Raw genomic sequence first — 25,892 nt, 5'->3', positions numbered from 1 at the left:
ACAATGAAATATACCCACCGTAATGGAAACTTTTATGAGAATTTATATTTATGAGTCAAGTTATTTAAAAAAAAAAAACATACACAAATTTGTGGCTGGTGCTTGCAGAAACTAGTGTTTTGTCCATGCAACAGAGGACAAATAAAAGACATTAGTTCATTCAGTTTTATATAGTGAGTGCACAGCTGTAAACGTAAGATAATCAATTTCAGCTCCCAGGTTTTTGTGTTGATCCTGCAGTCCTGGAACGGTGGGCGCATGGCATTAGTTGTAGTCATTCTCCCCTCCCTTTACACCTTCCAACTCACCAGACCTCCTCAGAATGCAAAAGTTTTGTGCTGACAGCCAAACTTGGCTATTGACCTGTTTGCCACGTTTCCGAGCCAGTGGGCATGTTCTCTCAGTATGTAGCCCTGTTCAGTCAAGGAGAAAATTCACACCACAGCACATGCACGGGAGTTTTTTTTTTTCAGTTAAATTTTCATCTTGGGGGACTACCTGACCTCTTGGCGCCAAGAACTGTTTCATGCTATTAATATTCCGTCCTATCATGGAAAATAGGCACAACAAAACGTATGCAATTTCAAAACAGGTACTAAAATCCACATTTTTAATACTGTATTCTCAAATTAACATAGTTGTGTTTTTATTACATACTTTAGCAAACAACATGATAGGTGTCTTTATTATATTCGTGAAAACACACACAAAAGTATCCTGAGTTTGCCTCTGAGTGTATAGTGTTGCTTTGCTACATCAAAAATAATGTAAACATGTACAGGTGACAGGTGATAAAATGTCCTCACAACTTTGGCAGTTTTGATAATGATGAGTGACAGTAAACGTTGAAACTTTTCTTTACGTGTGTATTTTACAGTATGTGAAATTTTAAAAATGACAAAAACAAACATTCACATAAATAGGAAGGTGTCATTAATAAAATTAGAAATAAATATCTTCAATGTACAATGAATAGTCCCCACAAACGTATCTGTGATTGCCAGAATTCAAATCATCTGAAAATACCAGTCGAGTGTTACAAACCTTCTTGACTTCAGTTAACCTGAACATTTTTCATAAAATGTCACTAAATATTAATCCGGTTCTTGCTCAGATCCAGATTTTATCTTCAACCGTAATAATTTGACCAACATTTCCACAGACACACTCGAAGATCTTGCAGCTACAAAGTATTGTGTCTAACTTAAAGGTTAATTATAAACTAGTGCTTTTAATTGTATCATGGTTTTTAGATATGATTGATTTGTTGACATTGATTGTCACTGAGATAGGAAACACTTATCTCACGAGGTTTTCATTACTTGTGGAATGAACGTCCAGATGTTTATAGTTATAGAGGAACTGATTTATCAAACACAACATTTTTAATGCTTTGGAGTCCATCAGAGGAAACTTTAACATTTTTAAGTGAAACAGTCTGATCGCTTCTGGACTCGCTATTGGTGTGATCATTAGACACTGGACTGGTCCCTAGACTGTACAGTTTGTACTGCTCAAGTTCATTTGAGTTTGAACTTGCTGTCAGCAACTTTTGGCTTGATATGGAAGCAGCTGGGATCTGATAGGGGCTCATCCGCAACCATGGCAAGGAGCTGTGAAAAGAGCGGTTTCTTAGAAATGCCGATGTTGCTGAACCAGTTGTGAGAGCTGGAGTCGTTGCGGCAGGTGATGTCAAGTAGCTCCACGGGTATGAAAGCAATCCTCCAAAAGGTGGTAGTGACAGTCCCTGTTTACAGAAACAAAAGTTAAAAATTAGCATCTGAGAATCTCTTTTATCAGAAAAAAAAAATTGTTCAATGGAAGTGTCTTCGTAACTTTTAACTTAATTTGATTAGAGTGGCTAAAGTGCAAAAAGACACACTCATGAGTTTCTTCATGTTTCTTGACTATGAGGTGTGTCAAATAAGTTCCAGGACTGGTTTAAAAATATATGTATATTTCAAATCCAAACTAACAAACGGGCTTTACCTGAAAATTAGGGGTGTCAACATTAGTGTGTTTATTTTGAGTTAATTTAAAGTTCCTTTAACGCCACTAATTTTGTTATTGCACGATTAATGACTGCCCTTACTTGGAAAGCCTATACAGGGGGAATTCCAGTCGCAACGCAGCAGACACGTCTATGTCAAAATTTAGCAGTAATAAATTAAATAACGATGCATATATTTATGGAGACTGGGGTCAAATTGTATTTTACAATTTTGAAAATGTGTAGAATTTCACAAGTTACTTCATGTTAAAGATTTGATAGCTCTTAATGTGAAAAGAAAAATGCACTGAGCTGTCACCAATGTCTTACAAATGCAAATATGCCATCTAGTGGCAGTAAAATGACCTCAACGCAAATCAATATCACACTCAGGACAGTACATCTTTTTAATTTTAACTCAACTTTATGAATTGTGAAATGACTAAATCAATGACTAAACGATTTCTATTAGTTTAACATTTTTTTATGTTAAGAGTATGAAAACTTAGAAAAAAAATTTGATTGTAAATTTAGAACCGATATATAATTTGCGATCAATCGTGAGTTAACTATTGAAGTCGTTATTAATTACAACTAAACATTTTGATTGCCTGACACCCCTACTGAAAATACAATGCATGATTAAGTGGTACACGGAGGGCCCCAACCTAAACTTACCTGTGGCACCAACACATGCTGTGACAGCTGAAACATGAATGGAGATGGCGAAGTGATGTTTTGAGAAGATACGCCACTGTGTTCTGGGTCATTTAATCCTGAGAAAGAGGAAAACAGATGTCCCATAGCTGTGGAGTGAATAGCCCCTGTCTTCATTGACAACTGGCCCTGGTGAAACAGTAAAGGCTGTCCAAGCTCAAGACACTGTTGGCTGTTTGAGAACGCCACAGTCTGAAGATGTCCAGCACTGAGTGATGATGAGCTCTGTGTTTCCAATAACACAGGGGATGTGCCACCCTTTGTTTTACTCCTGTAGCCTTGTGAGGAATCACTCTCCATGGAGAACTTCTTACTCAACGTAGCTGGCTCCCTCTTGTCACTCTTCACAATCAGTCCAGATGAAGATTCTGTCCGAGAAGCACCATCGTCTTCACCTTGTAGATCAATATCTGAATCACTTCCAGTGTTGTTTTCATCTGTTGGGTGTGATTGAGAGTCAAACAGTTGCGGCACATTTTTGCCCGAGTTGTTTTAATAACAGTTCTATCACAGTGTGGTAACTCAGTGAAAGTACTTGACTGAATATTTAGAGAAAAAATGTGTCTTTATATTGTTGACTAATCATTTGTCACTGCAAACATTTTCATTGTTTTATAATACAAGCTTACTTTATAGCCCACTTAATAAGGATTATTGCCCCACGGCCAATAAGACACATCATTGTATCGAGGATTATTCAACAGTTTTGTGGAGAATGGGCCTTGAGACGTGCATATATTGCTAGTGTCGGGCTGAAATCTCATAAGTCACAATTTGGTAAAAATTATTATTTTTTTTTTTAAATCTATGCTATTGGTGAGTTCACACGTGTTGATGTTAGGTTTACAAATTATTGACCATTTTAAAGTGTTGAAAAAGGCTTGATCTATTTGTTGATGTAATGTTAATGATTGAACTAACAGGACGTTTTTGGGGTCTTCTGAAAAGTGACCCTTTTGGAAGTACGTACAATATTACGGCCCAACGCTAGCGATATACAAGTACGGAAGCATATTGTACGGATGATCTAAATAAGAGAATGAATGTGTATTTTGTTATTTTCTCACTAATATCAGAGGAAAATATTAAAAAAAGGAATAGAAAAAAAAACATTATTCTGAAAAATGGAGGGCAAAAAAAAACGTATTTTGAAAAACAGAAACAAATAAATTCTTTAGAAAAACAGAAAACTTTTTTTTACAAAAAAATGGGGGGAAATTCAGAAAAAAAACACAGAAAAAAGAAGATATTTTTCCACCTGAAAAATAGAAAGAAAATATTACAAAAATCTGAAAAAATACATAATTCAGAAAATTTGAAAAAAATAATTATTCCAAATAATCAAAAACATTTTTTTCCCTCGGAAAACTAAAAAAAAATATTCCAAAAGCAAAAATCCAGAAAACAGAAAAAGATATTTGGAAAGTTGAAACTTTTTTTTAAACAAACAAAGGCACCCACACAATTAATAATTCACCTAAGAAAAAAAAAGAAAGTAAATAGGCCTATTAGTGGTTGAACAGCTTTGTCGACTTCACCATCCATCCATTATTAAAGGATAAGTAGCATATCCTATTGAAATGAATAGCAAGCCATATTTATGCAATCATCAAGGAATGCACGGAGATAAAATGCACCTGTTTTTGTTGTATTTTTGCGGCAAATGTTAACCATAAGCGCTTGGGATTTACACAGTAAAAAAATAAACAACTGAAGGATGTGACTGTAGTGACTAATTTATGCCTTCCGTGCGATTCATAAATTAATTAGGGCTAAGTGAGTATGTCGTGCAGAAACAAACACAACAACAACCTGATAAGAAACAAAATGGTTATTGTGTCACCTTGACAGTTTGACGTGGACGTTACAGCCCATGATTCCTGAGGAGATTGAAACGGGTCACTGGTTCTGGGCTGTTCCCATGAGTCATCCGAATCAGCACAATATGCTTTGTTGTCATCCGGTGGAGAGATGTTTATGGTGTTATTCCTGCAGATTGTGAACTGAGATTAATTAGGTCTCCATAGAGACAACCAGGAATTCTGCACTTAGTAGCACTAAGTAGGCCTACCTCTTTTCTCGTCTTCCGTTTCCCGTGTCCCTGAATCCTTTGGCAAATGGGTTGTTGTCAATTTTTAGCTGTGTAATCTTGCAAAACACATGACAAGTTGCTAGTTACATATTTCAAATACTCTCTAGAACATGCCTAATGTGTGTTTATGTCTAATGTGGTGATTTGGTTGAGGTACCTTTTCGTTCTGATATGCAGTGACAGCAATAAATTCAGTCTCCGGGAAAACATAGGTCAAGAATGTGCTGTATGGAAGTTTCATGATGTCGTTGGCTCTCACAATATGAAATCTGGGCTGGTACTTATGCATTGAATTCAAAATTGTCTAAGAAAATAAAGACAATCAAATGAAAAAAAATACTTAACTTTTAAAAGTGATTACAGACACATGTGACTACTTACAAATCCATGTTTATCCGATATATTGTTGGTGAGTTTCAGTTTATGGAACGCAACGGGCTTGCTCATCCACTGTTCTCCCTTGGACGGACTGTCCGGATGAATGTACATGCGCTTCGGCATCTCTGGGTCTGCTTTTCCGGCTACTATCCAGTGGGAATTGTGAAACTTATAACGAAAGTCATCAACGGTGACAATGTCCATTAGCAGGATGTATTTAGATGCTCTATCAAGTCCATCAACTTTTACTTTGAAAGATGGGAACATCCTCCTGTAAGAGATGAAGAGAAGAAAACATATAAACATACTTTCTCCCCCCCCCCCCCCCCCGTCCCCCATTATGTATAAAATAACTCACTAAATTGTGCAATAAATATTTTAAAGTCCCATGTAAAAAGACAAATGTAATGTAATTTGTCAAACGATTAAAGAGATATTTACCAAATAGATAAATCCTTATTCTCAACAATTAGCTTCACTGATTTATCTCACCATCACTCACCGTCCTGATTTAGTAATAACCATCTCCGTTCCCATTTTGTGGAACTCGTTCCATAAATCCTGTGATTCCAAAGTGACTTTGGGGTCGTCGCACATGCCGTCGCCAGGCTGCAGGTTCTTCAAGGAGCGCAAATGGGCCGCTTGGTGCTGCCGGCTCAGAGCCGCGTGCAGCCCCGCCTCGGCGCCCACCTGCTCGGGCTCAACCTCGGAGCGGGACGCTACTGCCGGGACACACAGCTCGGGGGGGAAGGAGGCTTGTGCGGCGGCAAGAAATGCTGGCAAGGGCAAGGCACCCGGTCGCTGTGTTTGGAAAGGATAATAAGCCATGGCGAGCATGCATTAAGGGTTTCCTCCATCAAAATGGGCAATAATGGTTCAGCCCACCTGCCCAAGGCGCACGCTGTCTCATATCCCCAAAAAGTGCAGTTTTTCGTTTTTTTAGGGGGCGAAAGTATCCAAAAGTTCATAAATTCCAGAAACGTGGTTGTTAATAAACTCCAGTCAGGACAGGACAGGACAAACACTGAAAGAAACTGAAGTTCTGCTCTTCAGCTGACAGTGCAGGGATGGGCGGAGTTTAACTGGTCTGACTGTGGAGGCACTTCAAGACTTTTGAGACTTGCTTGACAAATGTATTATTCATGATGATTGTCACTAACATTGTTTTCCACCAAAATGCTTATCCACACACTGGAGGTTATGGAAAGCCATTTTGAGTTTTTTTTTTTAAAGTTACATTCTGATATATCTGTGCAGGAGTAGACACTATTTGACTTCCACACTTAACTTGCACTATAGTGACACAACAATACATGTTAAAACCATGCAGTTTAATTTTATAATGCCATTAGCACTAGTAGCAAACAGTAGTGAAATGATGCACAGTTTTGCTCACAGGTAACATAAAGTCAGCACATTCTACTCATAAGCATGTTTAATCATTCCGTTCATTTCCATTTCATTTATTTATTTCATTGTTTAATGAAAAGAAGTGAAAAGCAGCAGAAAGAAGTAAAACTTGTAATATCTGTCCCTATATGATTGAATGACAACTCCAGTCAAGGCACACTTACAAACATAACAATTTTACATAAAAAATAATTAATTCAACATCATTATTTCTTGCTGTATATCATATATATTTGTAGAGTAGAGTCAGATGTTTTAGGGGGGGGGGGGGGGGGGGTTTGGAGGTGGGGGGTGCTTTCATGGTTTCAGCTTGTGTTCAAATATTAATGTTCATCAACTAAAAGTCTGAATTTGAAAAAATTATCCTATTTCCTGTGCTATGAAGTCATTAAAAAAAATTGAGGATTATTATTAGGCTGTACACAATCAGGATTTTTCGACCGATCACCAAGTTTGAAAAAATAAATAAAAATCACAGATTCATCAGAAGATGGACTAATACAGTAAATCTATTTGAAAAACGTTAATATTTACTCTACAGTTTACTATTTGATAAACAATAATTTCACTGAGCCGATCAAGGTGTCATTCATCGATCGGACAAATTAAGACATTACAGCCGATCCCCGATTGTGCATAAAATGCTAAATATTGTCTAATTCCGATCAAGCTGATAAGATCGGTGTAAAAATCTAATTATTATCTAAGAAGTGAATGATGCTTTTACTATAATTAAACAACACCTAGTAGTCCTATAGTCATTCTACTAGTGCACAGACATGGCATATAGTAGAAAAAACATCTAATAAAAAAAAAAAATCTACAAGTGTGCCCTAGTTGTAGTAAGATCTTACTATTACATGGACACACACTAGGATGTTGCCATAGAAGGTACCAGACAAAACCTCCATTACTGCCTTTGCAGAAACTGGATCTTCATTTTTCTATTTTATCATTAAGAATTAAAATATATGCACCTTTCAGCTCATAGCAGTCTGCAAGATTGTCTCTACACAATTTCTGGATGTGGATTCTTTTTGCTGACAATGTGTCTCCAAAGTGTCTGCGAAGTGAAGCAGCAATATCCCTTCGAGACTCATGATGGATTTTAATGCAGTACTGCCTGAGGGATCGAATGTCAGAGCCATTCAGTGTCTGTTATTCAGAGAGATTCTTGTAATGAATTTGAATAAATGTTTAAATTATATTCTAGATTGTGTGGTGACACCAATAATTTAAGTGAACCTTCCCATGATTAAGTAAAGGCTAATACATTTGGTTTTGGCTGTCATTACAACGTACCAAACACTCGCATGCTCACTACATTGTAAGTGCATGTGTGCTGTTATATCAATGCGGTGCTTACGTGGAGTGGTGTGTGGAAATACCCACTAAACCAAAAGTCCAGACTTGAGTGCACTTTGCAGGCTCCAGGCATGTGGGATTGTATCATCATTATAACTTTATGACGATCTTAAGCTGAAGACGACCAAACGATATGGAGAGCGAATGAAGAGGAAACCTCAGTTTGATCTGAGCGATATAACAGATGACTGTCATTCCATAGAGGGTTCTAAAACTGGAATAGACCATCTCACCCTCTGATATACAGCTTCAACCTCAATATGTTTCCAAGAAAAAAGAACCATGGACGCCGTTTATAAAATGAGTTATTGCTTGTCATTTGGAGAAACACAGCATACTGTAGGTAGACACGCACTTGCTAAAGAGATTTATTACAAATGTGTATGTTTGCCTTTCATAATACATTAAATGAATGCTAATGCTACTATCAGGACAGTCGGAGCAGCAGAATAATGAAATTATAGTATAGCTCTAGCTGTAGTTTGAAGTGTTAAACTGCACTCCGTCATACTGAATTTTTTTTCTAATAATCTCTGTTCTCACGTAGCTAAATAAGGTAGCTAATATGGTACCTATATACAGTATACATACAGTATAAACAGTACTGTTTAAAAACCTTAGTCCACCATTAGATTTGTTGTTTTAGCATTGCCATGACGAAAATACCAGGTATGCTGTATTTTTTTCTTAATCTCTTTAGATGTGCTAAAATGAGGGTTAAAATTAGAGAAACTTTGGATGCAGTGAGAAAGATATACAGTTGGAACTAAGCTTATATTAGCTGAAACAGCTTTGACTCTGCCTAACATTAGCCTCAAGGCGGTTAGCGGTTAGCGGGGTGTGAGTCAGCCGTCATTCTGGTATCCAAAGCATCGTAGTACAGTAAAGTGTTCCCTTGTTTTCTGCTGGGGTTAGGTCTAAAAAACTACCTGCAATAAATGAAATCCGCGAAGTAGTTAGCTTTATGTTTTACATTTATTATAAATGATTTAAGGCTCTAAACCCCCCTCACCACACAGTTTATACACTATCCTAATTTAGGCATTTACATTTTCTAACATTTCTCGCTTGTTTAAACATTCTCAATGTTCAAACCTTTATACATTTGATCAAATAGACACATTACTGTAAAAAAAAAAAAAAGTATTCAAAATTGCACTAAAAATTTGCGATACAGCGAGGCCGTGGAAAGTGAACCGCGTTATAGCGAGGGAACACTGTACATTCATGACATGTAGCTATGTAGGTAATATAATACGAAAACAACAGTGGACCAATATCCAACTTAAGACATACATTTGTGTCAGTTAAGATTAGCTACTTAACTAAAATGTAAACATTGGGAACGGAGTTTCTTATTGAGTTGAGTGTGCTAAACATTTAAGCATATATTCAGTGTGCTTATCTAAATGTTAAGATCAAACACAGATGTATGGACTGGTTATCGGGCCGGCGTCACAAAAGCTCTGCTGATTTGTGAAAGTCACAATCTTTCTTGACAAATATTCTGCCTTCTTGCCCAGATCCAAATCGGGGCGGTAAAACGGTAAAATGAGAGGTGGGGTAGTGTATGAAATCTATATTATTCCATGTACCCAGATTAACACCATTTTCTTACATTTTTATATGCAAAAAATACTGTAACAAAAGCAAATGTATTAATGGCCTCTACTTCTATGCACCACCAGCCTCTGAGCATTGTGTTTTTTTCCCCCTTTGTTTACTGCTACGGGGTTATGCAAAAAAAAAAAAAAAAAAACCTACTGAAACATTGATTTCCACAAAATGTTGTGACTAGGTCGGGCATGGGCCACAACAAAACTGAATATTTATGCTATGCTTTTACTGTTTCCAATAACAAAGTACGTTAATGCCATACAAGTAGTAGTTTTTAAAAATCATACCTAATCTGTCTCTGGTGCATCCTCATTCCTATGTGCCCACTCTATAAAATCACTATGACTGCACAAGAAGTGCCACACTCCCAGAAGTGGACCCTTCACTGTGCGCAGTTAAAAATGCATGTTTAAAGGCTATTTTTGTCGGGAGCTGTGTCAAGAAATTCACACACACTGACGGGACAGAACCCGCTCGATGTTCTACATGAAACACCCCAGAAGACTCTCTATCATTTATCACGCCGTCACATTAATGTGATAACTGCTGACACCAAGCCAAGAACCAAGCGGTCAGATGGTTTCAAAGATGTATGTTTAGGTGCAGATGATAAATGTTTAATGTTTATGTGCTCCGAAACCATTGTATTTTGAAAGTTATTGTTTTAGAAACATTACGCAGAAACAGCGCAATTTAAAGTATAAACTCTTTATCAGAATATTGAGTTTATAATATAAAAAAATAGCACAAACTCAAACATGTCGTGTTTGAGAACATTGCTCCATTGAGTTAGGGAATTAATTCCCCTTGTCTTTCTAAGCTTTCCATCCCTATGGTATAAGACATGTTGGGAATTCCCTCAGTCTGCCAGCAGAAGGCTTTTAGGGCCTTCACTTATCTCTACTTAGCCCAACTCACCCCGAAGATTTTTGAAAGTGTCATGGTCGAAGTCACACGAAATATGCGATGCCACAATATGCTCTCGAAATATACATGTTTTATTTCAACACACGGCTGTATAAATTGATTTGCCTGTCATGATTTAAACTTGCATAGTTGACATGTGTTAAATCATTTACCTGAATTTAACTTCCTCCAAGAAGGAGTTAACAACGCATTGGTGAATACTCACAATATCCTCGTTCCAGTGGTTTTGTTCCAACTGAGCAGGCTTTCCTGGACCTTGTAATGTCTTTGTTCTCCTTTTCTAGCATGGGAGCACTCAAATAAAATCCTCCATAGCTATGCAGAATTCTGGCCTATAAGGGAGATGCTGAGGTTACTGTCTTATACATCCATAACATCCAAAACTTCAATGCACAGTATTCTGATTAATATTGCATTTGTAGAAAATAAGTTAAGCGGCAAAATCTATCCATTTTTATCCGGCTCATGCGGCGGCCATTTTGCCACTTGCTGTCGACTGAAAATGACATCACAGTTGCTCAGAGCTCAGGTAATGACCAATCACTGCTCAGCTTGCAAATGTCACAAACGCACATGACCAAACTCAGAAAATAGGTGAGCCCTGAACAACTATGATGTCATTTTTTTCTTCTTTAAAATGTAAAGGATTTCCTAAATAACAAAGGCCTTCATATTGTACTCTTCTCTAAGCATGTTACGTGTTCTTCATTATTTCCCAACACTACAAACCAAGCAGCAAAAAACATCCAATAGTACCCTGCTCCCCACTTTTAATGAAAACAATCACAATTGTGTGGGCATGATGGACTCGGGTGACAATCTGATCAGAGGAAATATATTTTTCAGAGAGAACACTTCCAAGAGTACTTGTACAACCGTCAAGTTCATTGCGCCAGTTGAACCTTTAAAAAAAACAAAAAAAACACAGGCGTCATTTTGGGAATCTATCTGGATAACACTTCTCACCTTAAGAACACATAAATGGCCTCCTATGACACTTCAATCCTGGATTCAAAGGTTTGGGTGGAGTAAGCGCATTAGAAACTACTGCAGGTCAGATTGGAACAAGACTATGTCTGAGGATTAATCATTGTTTATTGCCGTGGTTGGGCATGGACAGAACAGAACTGCCATAGCGTAACTACGATTTGACGCACATACCATATTTTTCAGAAGCTCACTTAAGGCTTAACGGAAATGCAAAAATGTTACTCAATTAAACAAATTCTTCATTTGGCATTTCAGTGAGACATTTTATGTACTTTCCCCCATACTTGGCTTCGGAACGTTAATTAAAAACATTTGCAGTATCTATTGTCAATGTCTAGCTTTATAAACATGGCACTTCTTACTTGACTGACCAATACAACATGCACACTTCTGCAAAATTAATTCTATCCTCGACATATAAATTAACCTCAATCCATTTCCTTCACTGCAGGCCTATCTCTTTGAAGCGATTTAAAAGCAGTTAAGGATCTTAACCTGAGGAACCCTTTAAATCCAGTTCCAAAACAAGACGTTTAGCTCACAGCTCCCCCATTTCACGGAAGAATATAATTATCGCAAACAGTATTTTTACAAGCATCGCCGTCAATATTTTTACCCGGGACTGCGCGAACAAGCCTATCCATGATACCAAGTCACATAATGCCAAAGCTGAGAATTTAATAAATCTACAACTAAAGAGGGAAACAAAAAGATTGCTGCTTCTTAGAAAACCGAATGTGTCGTCAGAAGCAGGTTGTTTAAAAAAAAAAAAAAAAAAAAAACACACACACACGATAAAGTAATCTGTATCTTACCCACTTGACTGCAGCAAAACTATAGTTGGGAATGATGAAAGTCATGTGACCATTTACAGTGATTTACATTGGTATGAAACCTAAAAATATTTTGTTTATTAATATGTTTACTGAAGAATTTTATGCCTGCCATTTCTTACACAGCAAACAGCAATATTTCATTATTAGAATAGGCCTTTATCAATCTGACTATAGACAAATGCAAGTAATAACAACATCATAGAATAGAAATGTTATGTCAAATTTGGCAATTCATCACGAGCCATAAATGTTATATAAATGTGACTAGACGGCCACAAAATGGTTTCATTCACTCAAATAAATGTGATTGAAAAGCATGTTTTATATTCGCAGACACATAACTTCAATATATTGAACAGCAGGGCTCATTGGCATTTACAAGATTGCTTAACAGCCAGCTGAGACACTAAGCAGGACCTGCCACCTCCGGAGTGCTAATTCAGTTAACTTATTACACTGATCCAAAGTCTAGATCATGCTTATGAGCATAGAAAGTTTCCACATTTGCCACACAAACCAGTTTTATTTGGATCCTACTTTCCTACCAGATAAAAATGCTCAGTTTTGACTACAAAGGTACAGTAATAATTTAACACGATGTTTATCATCGTGTTTAGTTTGTATGGGTATGACGGTGTATAACTCATTCCCTGCCATTGACGGTTATAGACGTCATAAATTCATTTTAACTATTTCTATTTCAAAAAAATCCTGCTTTTGTTAACAAAAGTATGAAAACCTAGATTTTTTTTAGAACAGATATAAAATTTGTGATGAATAATGAGTAAACTAGTGAAGTAATGCGATTAATTACGATTAAAATCCTGACGTCCCTAATTTTTAATAATCTTTTCTTTTTCTTTTTTTAAATAAAATAAAATCATTGTAATTTTATTTTTTTATAATCTTTTTTTAAAAGAAAAGATTATAAAAAATGAGGGGCATCAGGCAATTACAATTTGTAATCGTAATTAATTGCATGACTTCACTCGTTCACTCACGATTAATCAAAAAATCTGTTCTAATACAATAAAAAAAATCTAGGTTTTCATAACTCTTGTTAACAAAAGTGGGAAAATGTTAAACTAATAGAAATAGATAATATTAATTTTTGACGTCTATAGTCAAAGTCATCGTGACCACATTTAAAGTTGCCATGACAAGATTTGAAGTCGTCGTGATGAGATTTAAAGTCGTCAGAATGAGATTTAAACTTATTGTGAGATTTGAAGCCGTCATGCCTGTCGCGATGACAGTTGACGAATCTTCAATTGTGACAACTAAATCTCGTCCGAATAACTTTAAATCTCATCATGATGACTTGAAATCTCTTCACAGTGAATTTAAATTACGTCACGATGACTTCAAATCTCATCATGACTTTAAATCTCATCACGATGACTTTATATCTCATCATAACTTTAAACCTCACCAAGACGACTTTAAATCTCACCACAGCGACTTTAAATCACATCATGTCGACTTTACATCTCATTTTTCTCGCTAGGTGACCTTAGTATGCCATTGTAGTATGGGTATATGCACACATTGGTTGTGTGTTTTTCGTTGTAATTATAGTTTGCAGGGGTGTAGGAATACCATACACAGATACATTGTCAAGGAGGCTACACTGTGAGTTGCTGCCCTGTGGGCTACGAGAGGGTGGTGACTCTTTTGTGAAGATACCATCAATTAATAACTCTGAAGTTCATATGAATGCATTTACTGTAAATGTCCATGTGGTAAAGAGGATAGACTATACAGTTTGGAGGCATTACGATTGGAGCCAGAGCTCGTGACCCAGCACCATGGCAAGTCATTGTTGTGCAACAAGTGCCACTTATTTGTTGCTATCATCTGGATCAGCACTCACAGGAAGCCCATAAATGTGAGTCCGATGAAGCTCGAGATAAACGAGACAAAATAACAACTGACACGAGGATCACAAAACTTTGTGGGAAAATCCTTCCCAAGAGTGAAAAGGCAATTCTTTTAAGTAGCATTTGATCAGGGAGCATGAAATCAAGGAGACCATTTCGATCACATCCCTGATCTGCAGGAGAGGAAACAAGGTCACGTCATCTCCCATTATCCTGAGGTCTTCCTGCTTTTAGTACTTACCCCACCGCGTCCCAAGAGCGCCAGACGACAGACCATTAAAACCCTGTTGAAACACCACTGATACTGTCAGAAGGAGGGCAGCTGACTTGACAACGGAGGCGCCAGCTAAAGATGCAGGGGAGTCGGAAAGTGGGAAGCTGCCTGCACATGAATGTTGATTTGATAGGGTGAGTGTGAGTGGTAGTCGCAGGTGGGAATGAAGTTATGGAAAAAAACATTAAGTGTTAAAGTATCTCCCACTTGGTTTGCTGTGGATGCATATTTGTTGGGAATATGAGCAGAAGAGTCGAGAGACAAGTGGGAGACACTTGTGATGATGTGTCGGCTAATGCAAAGTGACAGTGTACGCGGCAAGAGTGGGTAGTTGCGTGCGAGGTAGGTCAGCAGATGTTGCGCTGACAGTCAATGAAATATTCAGGGCCAGACACCACTATCATCACTTTGTAATCTTTGCCCGTATGTTTGCAATGGAAGTAAATGGTAAACATTTCAAAACAATTTCAAGGCAGGGATTAAAAGCACCAGCAGATGGCGTCTCCTCACTTTTTACAAATGATGGGAAAATGAAGCTTCATGAAGCACTTGTGATATTTTTTTTACTCCTCTAGATGGTGGTCTTGGTTTAAAGATAAAGGTTAGTGCAATGGAAATTGATATTTCCACTGCATTTTTAGACCGAAAGCGCCACCTAGAGGACCAAAAAGCTTCATTTGTCCACCCCTAATTTTTACTCAACAATATACGTGTATTAGAATTTCTTAGATTGACTGTCAAGGTAGAACAAGGACTTCATGGAATGTGCAGTGGCTTCAGTAAAAGTAGTTTTTCTTTCTTGCTTTTACTGCTAAACTAACTTTAGCTTTTTTTATACCATGCTTGGCTCCAGGTGAGAAAGCATGACCAAACATCTTCTTCTGCCCGGACGGAAAAAAAAAAAATCATGAAAATATCCGGTTTTCGATGTGGGACAAAAGGGAAGAGTGCACCGCATCGTTACCATGACTGTTAGACCGTGAACTGCTCCCGAGTCAATTACAACGATTGTAGGGGGAGGGGGGAAGAAGAAGAAGAAGAAAAGTGGGTTGTGTGTGCATTTTTATCAGATATATTGTTTAAAAAGTATTTCTTGTCAGCTGTTTACACACACTGTTTGCTCTCTGCGCTTGTAAACCGGAGATGCAGCACGGCGCAGGTTCAATCCCCATCCACCCATTAAAATTAAAAAATCAATCGCGGGAGCAAAACCTCCAACAAGTGCTTAGATTATTATGTTACTCATTCATTTGTCACCTAAGACTTAAAAAGAAAAAAAAGAGTTAGATTATTATTTTTTGCTTTGTTTTCTATCCATAAAGAGAAAGCATATGTTAAAATAGTTATGTGTGGCATCTTTGAGTAAAGATTCTGTATCATTTACATATTTCGACAGTGGGCTGTGTGTCCTTTGTTTTGTAAATCAAAATACGGTAAGCCAAGTCGAGGGCGAATGGAAAATTCTACTAAAGTGGCTCTTTTGTTTACAAGACAATTCGCATAGGCCAGCACCCACCTCTCCCCCAACTTTCATATATAATACTGTACATGTGGACAATAAAAGTCGAATATAACATTTAGTGTGTGTATAATGTAAATCAGGAGTGGGTAGTATAATAGTACTCACACATAAACAGACGACAGCAAAGCACATCTTACAACAGTGATGTGGTTGGCACTGGTTACAAATTAACCTTTTTAAGCCATTAACACTGCTGCCATCTACTGGTACAAGCACACCATTGCAAGTGTCCTGCAGCAAATTGTAAACATCTCCCCGCTACATCAGCCACGGAAACGCCAACCGTAAAATGGAAACTTTATTACAACACAGACAGTGCATATCCAGTCACTTTCAAAGAATGTACCTCAATTCAGTTAGTCCTGAGAAGTGGCGGTGATATGAAACCAAAGTGTTGCAATTGTCAAAACACAGCTAATGTCCATGAGTTCTGGAAACTTCCTAACACAGAATAAATCTGAGCATGCCAGACGTCTGGAAACCAGATTATTTTGCATAATAATGTACTGTACAAACCCCCTATTGCATAATGATGTACTGTACAAAATCAACAAAATGCCTGCAACGGTTGTAAGGACTCCACATCACAGGCTTAGTTCATGACATATAACCTTGGTGTGGAAAATTGAAGGTGCATGATAAATAGAATGAGGCTTAAATACCCGGGAAATTCTTAAACTATCTGGATCCCTCATATGAAAAGCACCGACTTGTTTGTGCTAAGGCAACAATTCATGTAACAAAAAAAGGCAAACAACTACAACAGTCACTCAGCTGCCACATCAACACGTTTGAATTGATGCAATAATGTGTACTCATTCCGACCAAGTACCATAAAGGGGTGGAGTAATATGCAAACAGCTACGCAAAACAAACGTACAGAAGAGACAATTGAAAATCATTAGCGCATGGTCAATAGTTTATATAGCTTATATGCACCGATCAAAACAATTGGGGAAGACAAGACACTGGTGTAAAGCACGAGCATGTTAGGACACAAATTTCATAGGATTCCTTCCAAAAAATAATGTAATTCATAGGGCTGCACAATATCGTCATCATGATAACGACATGTGAAATGTGTACCGTAGATGTGCAATAGGTTTCCTATTTTATTGGTATTGGTATATGGTATTGTCTAACTTTGACCAATCAGATCCAGCCTTAAATGTGCATCACTATTCAATAGGTGAATAGAAACTAGTGGGATTACTCACACTAAATTACTTCTTAGAATATATGCATAAAAATTGTGGGGAAAAATAATAGATAATAAAAATGTCATTTCTTTAGGTATGTTATATATCGCAATATTCAACAATGCATGTTTTTCCAATATCGTGCAGCCCTAGTATTTAGTAGAAAACTAACATTGTGGACGATATAACTATCCTAACTCCCTTCCCACAAGAACATTATAGAAAGCTTGTGACAAATAACATTTTCAGTGCTGAATGTTGGTCATAAACCACAGCCACTGAAAGCAGTATAATGCTAAACTTGTACGGTTATCCTGTAAAATCCTACAAGATTGTGCTAGGGACATTTATTACTTATTACAACCTGATTATTTTTGTCACAGCTCTTCAAATATGACCTGCAAAGGGACTTTGGGGGATGCCATTAACTTTTGGTCAAATCATCACAAATTCACAAAGCAGGAGGCCCCAATGAGTCTCAACACAGTCCTATACTGATGGTGAGATTTTAGTGGAATTTTCTGACTTCACAGAGCTGTATACAGTACTGACAGAAAAATACAATTAAATGCAATACAACAAAACTAGTCCACGTTATGCCCGGGTCCTTCTAATGACTGGTCTGAATTTTGGACACTTTGAGAAAAAATCCAAACAATCTAAAATCAGAGGTGGGGATTCCGTCAGTACTGACAAACTGTCCGTAAGTCTATTTACTAATGGTCGGAGGTGGAGGAGTTCAGTAGGTTTATTCCCGGTTCTGCGTTGTACTTTAATACTTGTTTTGTATGAAGTACCGGTACCTGTTGTTTATCTTTTCTTATCTCATAAACTTATTTTTTTTTATTTCTAAATAGGAACTCTTTCTAAACTTCTAAAGGGACTGGTGACATTTTTTACCCATCAAAATATCCTTTCGATATATACTATTGTCATTATATTCATGTATAAGTATGAAAATAGTGTACATTGAACACATCTACAATTTACGTAAAAACAAAAATTTAATGCTGGGGCAAGGGAGTCTAGCCAAATGAGAAAAATGTAAAAAAAAAAAAAAAAAAAAAAAAAAGCACATTGAAAATCTCAACGTTCGTCATATTTACAAATAAGTGACTTTCTACAAATAAACTCAAGAGAGGCTTGTGGTTATCCCACTCAGAACACACACAAGAAAGCCTTGTGCTGCTGCGGCACGGCTGTGTTGTCGCTCTCTCGCTTGTGAATTTCACACGATTGTTCACTTTTGCTGCGAGGCGTCTTATGAGGCAAACTTTTGTCTGGGGACTGACCACGGGGCAGCATGTGGAGAGCGGCGAGATCTTTTTAACGGAGAAGCAGACTCAGAAGTCCGGTCATGGACGGCTGAGTCTTGCTTTTGGAACACATTCAGTGGAGGCAGTGTGGTTCCCGTAGAGTCAACGCCAGGCAAGACATGCTCAGTGGCACAGAAAGCAGCTTCGTACACCCCAAATGCCTGCTCCAAAGTCTTAGTATGTTGTTTAAGTAGAGAGGAGGCATTCTCTGCTTCATGGCGCTAGAAAAAGCAACAACAAATAATCAAAAAACAACAACAGAATTACATTTTTCAATTATACCATACAAATAACTCATAATTCTAAAATCAACTAGATGCATGGAAGTCACAAATAATGAACATACATACTGTAAATAATAGTCAAAAACAGCAAATTAAATTGTGTCATAATGCAAAAAGAAGCAAATGTTTGAGTTTGCATATGTTCTTTTGAGTACAGTAAAGTGGCTAGATATAGCAGTATTTTTTAACTGTACAACAGTCAGCAGCCAAATTGCCCCGGAAAACTATTAGGGATGCAACGATAACGGCAACATCGCGATAATGAAACTGCCACAATATCGTTGTCGTCGTGTCACGATATTAAAAAGGCTAAGTGGATTTCCATGTGTGCAGTGCGGCACCCTCTGGTGGTTAGTTTATTAGTGCAGTTTAATTTTAATTAGGCATGTTTTGGCCACCTACATTTAAGACCCACACTAATCTCCAGATGAAGGGGAATGTAACACATTTTGAGTTGCTCCATAAATTGACTCGATTGACAATGTGTGCGTGCATTAGCAAGTAAGTGCCTCAATATTAAGTGTTATTAGTGATTGTAGGTCATTTATGTGCATTGAGGTTAATTTTACCTGTGCTATTTTAAGTATATTTATCATTTTTAATTACTACCTCGGCTAATTAGCATTGTATTGACGAGGCACTTAAAATAACATGACTGGCCAAGCCAATTTCTTTGTCACTGCTGCTGTGTACAAACAATATTGTGCTATTTTATTTTTTTACAATATCATGAGTTTTTATACAATATTGTGATATTTTTTTAATATTGCCAACCTCTCCGCAAATACCACAATATCATGATAATTATCGTATCGTGGGGTTCATATCGTGACATTTGGATATCGTTACAATCCCTGCAAATTATACTATTAATATATATAAATGAATACAAAATAATAAATATAAATTCAAAAAATATTAAGCTATAGTTATAAGACCTCCCATTCTTTTGAAATACTTTCTTGTGTCTCTGTTGCACGGGATAGGGCCTAGCTCGACATCTCTGTTCAAGTTCATTCTAAAATTGTTTGTGGTGTTCTTCACCAAGGTCATACCTTTGTTAGCCATGCATTAGACAGGCTTGCTGGAGCAGAAAGAGGCTTTCCCAAAAGTTGGATGCACTGAAGTGTTCGAAAATTGTCTTGGTAAGGTCAGCAAATAACACGGGTGGTATTTTGGAATTCAGGATAAGGTTTTGAAAAATATAGAGTAATCTGCCCTCCAATATGATTGAATGAGTTTTGGGTGTGATTCTAAATTGAGACGTAAACCAGTTGTAAGGACAATTATTATTTTTTTAAACAGCTAATGGCTATTCTAGCTCGGTCACTGATAGTTTGACAGTTTCATGAGCAGTCACCTGACTACCACTCCAGGCATGTCCATCCCTCATGTTCTTCTCCATATATCTCATCTTCTTCATTAAACATGCCATCCTCACGCTCCGCCTGTTGGCCCCGAAAACAAAGAATGATATGATGAACCACTGGTCCACGGGTCAAAGTGTTCTTTGAACCTGTGTCCATGAACCTTTACATTTTCCCAGGTGAGCATATTGATATATTTTTAAGTAACTATACATGGAATAGTTGAGAATAAACCAACAAAATATTCAGATATTCTTAATGTTCTTGAGAAAGATATGGTCAATGACCAGATCCGCATTTGAAAATCGCAAGTTATTCTACATCATGGTCTCAGTGGTTCATCCTTATGACAAAACCCAGGGTGAAGTCTGGATGAACTCGAGTTGTGACACTGACCTTCGGAGCCTCATACAGGTTATACGGGGTTCCCGGGAAGGGAATGTGGTCAATTCCTTGAGCCATGTCCACCATGATCTCATCTCGGTGCATCGGGATAGTCGGGCCGCCACGCTCCTGCAGAGCCAGTACAATAACTGTTGTGTTGTCGGCGCGCAGCATGCGTTCTTTCCAAAATAGTAGTGCGGTGCATCCCAACCGGCAGGCACAAGACATTCCTTTCGGCCCCTGAATAGCAAAAGAGAAATTGCGAAATGATGTGACATTACAGTGCCAAAATCAAAATGCTAACAAATGTTATGGGATAGGTTCATGAATTACGCACCACCATTTTGTCATGGCTATGACACATATTGACGGCGTTCTTTGGAGGCATCATGTTCCATAGCCCATCACTACCGAGGATAACGTAGCGATGTCGCTTGGGGTCAAGGGTCATTACTGTGGTATCGGGCTCTGGCGACACCACAAACTCGCCACTGTAGAAATCATAGCTCCACAAATCACCTTTCAACAGATAATGTCATGTGTCATTAACATCAGGGATTGCCAAATGGCAGTGTATGTATGTATAGATATATATAGATTTGATTTATTATTGCTGGGTAATAGTGTCTTCACCAAGCGATCGCGCAACTGCCAAAAAGGGGATCTGGTCGATGACTGTGCTCCTCCTCACTGGCCCGTTGTGGGTAAGTCGGGGTCTCTTCCACACTACGCGGTTCACCCCGGATTTCTTCATTACACTGCAGTAAGTAAATAAGAGCAGTTTATGTATGATACTAGTAGGTTCATTGAAAATTAACTTTAACCAAGGTGTGAAGATGAATGGTTGATTGTTTATATACAAGTATGCTCTGCAACTGACTGATGACTAGCCCAAAACAGGAAAAAAACATTTGTCACCATTGTCTCGACCTAAACCAGAATCATCTTCCGGATTAAACTGCTACAATGGCAAACTGGATTTGATGAGATTACAAAATGCACTGGATCTGGCAAAATTAACTTTTTTTCCCCCCCACGCTCACCTCCCGCCCAGCCGCTCGATCCTTTCCTTCTCTTTAGGAAGTTCAGGTTTATGGTCTTGTGTGACTTCAAGTGCTTGAAGTGTGATATCCGAATCATTTTCTTTCACTCCAACCACTACTGCTGAATCTCCCACATGGGCAACATACATGTGAACTCCTCGGATCACAATCACACTCGCTGTGGTGCCTGACGTACTGGGCAGGCCTGTAATTGTTTTAGGCCACTCCGCTGCAAAAAAACATAAAAAGGAAAAGGTGTCATTCAATACGGTCAAAAAGGGGTGGGTGAAATTATTTATTCTTGTGTACTGCAGTGTCGTAAATGTCAACAATTCTCAAGAGCTTAAAATATTTTAAGTTCCGTGTACCACCTATAGTCTAAACACAATATTCCGATTAATACTGTTTGTAGAATATAAATTAAGCAGAAAAAGCCACCAGTTTCTCTCAGGAGGCTGCCATCTTGCCCTGTACTGCCACCTGCTGTCGACTGGAATTGATGTCACGGTGCCCAATGGCTCATCTTACATCATCCCCTCAACCGATGAGAATCAATAAAAACATCAGGTCATCAACCCTCATTTGTTACCTAAAGCTAGGAATCTGTGTATATCGTAAAAAAAAAATACCAGTGTCCATCCATTGCGGGACACTGGTATAAAAGAGATTTTTAACACATTCTCATTAGAATGACTTAATGTTATTTTCAAGCACAACACTAATCTGATTTTGGTTTCTGCCCGTTTGGTTTCTTCCAGGTGACATTTCAAGCTTACTTGAAAGGGGTCACCACTAATACTAATTTGTTTCATCTCCTTTTGCAGTAACCATGCACAAAATTTATTGTAAGCTATGGTTTTAACAATTGGGCCAGCTGTCTTGTTTATCTTATTTTTCTTTCTTTCCCTTTTTTTTTTTAACTTCTCAATAGTTATTGGTTTCTGCAAATTTAATGATGAAACATCAATTTGTCATCTATTATCTTCCATTAGCTTTTAGAGTAGAGGGAAAAAGTGTTCTGAATTTTGTACATCTGGGGTTCAACTATGAAATGTGTTTGAAGTTTAGACAGTGATAAATTACAAGTCAGTTGCCCCTGAAGTTTCCCACTTTAGAATTTGACCAACTTTGTCTTAATAGTCCTCTAAACCAGTGGTCCTCAACCCCGGTCCTCGGGGACCGGTATCCAACCTGTTTTCCATGTCTCCCGCAGCCAACACAGGTGATTCATATAATCAGCTAATTAGCAAGCTCTGGAGAAGCCTGATAACGATTCCCACCTGTGTTGGCAGTAGGAGACATGGAAAACAGGCTGAATACCGGTCCCCGAGGACCAGGGTTGAGGACCACTGCTCTAAACGATCTTAATGGTCTCTCTTGTTGCAAGTAAATTTTGAACATGTTCATATCGCGACAAGAAAGACCATAAAGACTGTTTAGAGAACTATTAAGACAGTTAGAGAACGTTTAAGCCCGTATCTTACTGAGCTGCACAGGCCTGCGAGGGTGCACGCACGCACAGAGTGCTTATTCGGCAAGCTTCGTTAAATTTTGTAAAACGTTGCAAATATACTCAAACCGTTTTTTTAATTGTATTTTTGTTTTAAGTATAGAATGTGAACAATTCTGCCATCTGTATATGTGAGTGAAGGAAAACTGATACAAGTCCATCGTTTGGCATTGGGTCTCAAGCACAAGTGTATCTCTCCTAATGGTGTGTTGACTTTCCCGAGCCATTACAAACACGCCTATGTGTTTTATATGGTGTCATATAATCAGCTCAGCTGGAAAATATACCTCCTCCACACACAGTGTATAATGTTGTTTAAAGCGTGACCACCCACGTTAACAAAATATAAGGAAAGGCTTACGTAGTTGTTTCCACATTGCATGGTGGCAAGCAATGAATCCTTTCCGGAGAGCAGCACATACTTCCGAGTGATCCTTGGACCAAAACCCTCTTTGTCTCTTTAATAAATCCCACAAATGTTCCCTGGCGAAATGGGCTGCTTCCCGGCCCCCGTGTCCATCAAACACGGCGAAAAACGCCACGGACCTCCGAGTGTCCACAAGGCGCTCCTCGACTTTTCCGTCTGATAGCGGCGCGCTGCGGTCGCCGGTGTCCTCGCTGGCCAGGCTCTCAACCCACATAGCAGAAACCGGGCCAGGCGCGGTCGCCACATTTTTCGCTTGCCGATCGCTTTCGGAGCGTTTCGCCGAGTCGCTATCCGCGTTGTCCTGTCCCCCGTGTCGGTGTGATTTCGTGTAGTCCTCGCTAGCCGCCGACGTCGGCTCATACTCGATTCTTATCTCGACAACATCCTCCATGTATTTCCTCCCTCCTTGCTCGGAAAACGCACTCATACGAAATATTATCGCATCGTCCATGATTGCTAACACCAAATGCTGCCTAGCGAGACAACAAAAGGGCGCACGTAGTGGCTAACTGTAGCTCACGAGCTAAATTTTTGAACCGATTTTGCCGCGATTGTATGGCCGAAGGTTTCCTTCCTTTTTTGTTTATCCTCTTCTCACGTAACGCGTCACGCCTTGCGTCATGACGCCACGACGCTGTTCCGTAACGCAACTGCGCATGGCAAGCTTCGTCTGAAAAGAGAAGAAAACAAAGTAGGCTACAGTACAAAGAAAATTAAGTAATTAGTAGGTAGGAAAGCAAATTTGATTTATAATATACTTTTCCCTAAGTATCAAGTACTTTATATTGGAATTACTAAGTGATTCACATAGTTATAGAGTTGACAGAGAAAAACTAAAGTAAAATATGAATATAAATATAAAATATGAAAAAAGAATAGGCCTATAAGACAAATATAATACAAAACATAACACATTTACTAACTAAATGTGTTTTAACTTATTTTTAAAAGCGACCACGGAATAGACAGTTCTAATCTAAAGGAAAAAAAAGAAGTGCATTTTTACCATTTTGGGAAAACAGTTTGGTTCTATTGTTTTATTTTTTTTTAGAAGAGACATTAGGTGAAATACTGTCATTGGACAGCAGTGACTTATAACAGGACAATGTAATGGCACCAAATAACATGGAGCAGCCTGGCAATTATTGAGGGCCCTGTAAGTGACGTTAACCCTGAAATGAACATAGAGTGATTGGCACTGAAAAAAAATAATAATTTGAATTGGGTTTTTGCAATTGCAATTGCAAAAATTGTTTTATTATCCTTAAAAAATATTATCAGTACATTAATATAGGGTATAGGATATATTAAACTTACTTGTTAATAGGCTACTGCACACTTTTACTTATAAGCCATAGGGGCATTACTTATAAACAAACTTTTAATCCTCACAAATATTTGATATAAAGCTTGCAGAAAATTCATCATCACAGAAAATCTTATAACCATTACTTTCACCACTGTGCAACTGCAGGGCATACAGCAGTAATGTGTTGAATTGTTGCAATCATTAGTACGCACATTTTAGTCATTTGTATTGTTCAGTGTGAAACTTTGACATCTGTGTGGGTTTTTCAAAATTCAATGATGTTAATTAAACCTGAACTATTGGTGCCCAGTATAGTGTTATGGATGGATGGATGGATGGATACTGTGATAAGTAATTCACTGAGTAGTGCTGTAGTAATGCCATGTGGAGGCAGTATTTAGCCAGACAAATAAATTATTTTTTGCTCCAGTTTTTTTACATATATATCACACACGTTGAACAGTCTTGGTCATAGAACATATAGTAAAAGCTGTTCTGTAAAACATATTTACTCTTGTTCTGTTATTCCACATTCACATAAGTGTGTTTAAGAAAGAGCACCAAAGTGAAAGTAAGAAAAAAGAAGAGCTACATGCTTAATAAATAAAACATTTAAATTCCCTCTTCATCCTCGAAGTATGCTCAAAGTACCCAAGCCCCGACCTTGACTTTTGCCTTGAAAACTCCATTGCTCTTTCATTCTTTCTCCTCTTATTAATAGTCCAGGCCTCTGAGGTCCTGTCTGCACATAGGCCTCTATTACAGATGAAGAGGCAAAGTGATTTCCATGTAAATGGTGTCAGAATGCCATTTTCAAGTGAAGCTGCGGAGAAAATGAATTCCTGAAGACGAGACGCATTACAAAGGGGCAATGACACCTGAATTGCATTCTTACAGATTCCCCATGCAGCTCTTGTATAATGGCCCATCCATAAAAATAGCTTTGTTTGGCTTCTTGTGTAGATGCAGAAGTGTCAGTCAACGCAACCAAAGCAGAGGAAGTGGAAATGGGGATTTGAATATTACCATATAAATATGGAAGCAAATCAAACTTG

At 38.0% G+C, this 25,892-nt stretch overlaps 3 protein-coding genes across 6 annotated transcripts in view; 1 reads left to right on the top strand and 2 right to left on the bottom strand.

The window, feature by feature from the left end:
• LOC147160902 (roundabout homolog 1-like) overlaps positions 1 to 25,892 on the top strand; it is a 113,342-nt gene that overhangs the window by 937 nt on the left and 86,513 nt on the right. The gene's annotated exons all lie outside the window — the stretch shown is intronic.
• On the bottom strand, positions 582 to 6,264 carry LOC147160904 (T-box transcription factor TBX2b-like). 3 transcript variants are annotated; one of them, XM_086098723.1, is made up of 8 exons: positions 6,063 to 6,264; positions 5,680 to 5,978; positions 5,181 to 5,448; positions 4,957 to 5,103; positions 4,779 to 4,855; positions 4,551 to 4,696; positions 2,669 to 3,144; positions 582 to 1,747 (listed from the first exon to the last, which is right to left on the bottom strand). In XM_086098723.1, the coding sequence occupies exons 2-8, from the start codon at positions 5,772 to 5,774 to the stop codon at positions 1,352 to 1,354; spliced, it is 1,605 nt and encodes a 534-aa protein (XP_085954849.1). In that variant the 5' UTR covers positions 5,775 to 5,978; positions 6,063 to 6,264; the 3' UTR covers positions 582 to 1,351. The 3 variants fall into 3 exon arrangements, with proteins under 3 accessions (XP_085954849.1, XP_085954848.1, XP_085954850.1); XM_086098722.1 differs by having other exon boundaries at positions 5,680 to 6,264; XM_086098724.1 differs by lacking the exon at positions 6,063 to 6,264 and having other exon boundaries at positions 5,670 to 5,783.
• ppm1db (protein phosphatase, Mg2+/Mn2+ dependent, 1Db) lies at positions 16,283 to 24,123 on the bottom strand. Its single transcript, XM_086057939.1, is given in 7 exon segments — positions 16,283 to 18,491; positions 18,493 to 18,734; positions 20,561 to 20,788; positions 20,886 to 21,067; positions 21,182 to 21,306; positions 21,592 to 21,820; positions 23,463 to 24,123. Coding segments are annotated over 7 exon segments (1,659 nt in total). The 5' UTR covers positions 23,980 to 24,123; the 3' UTR covers positions 16,283 to 18,355.

The sequence above is a fragment of the Leptonotus elevatus genome, chromosome 16, assembly GCF_054856555.1.
Source record: "Leptonotus elevatus isolate MCC_2025b chromosome 16, RoL_Lele_1.0, whole genome shotgun sequence".
Classification (NCBI taxonomy): domain Eukaryota; kingdom Metazoa; phylum Chordata; class Actinopteri; order Syngnathiformes; family Syngnathidae; genus Leptonotus; species Leptonotus elevatus.
This window is presented reverse-complemented; position numbering and strand designations above follow the sequence as displayed.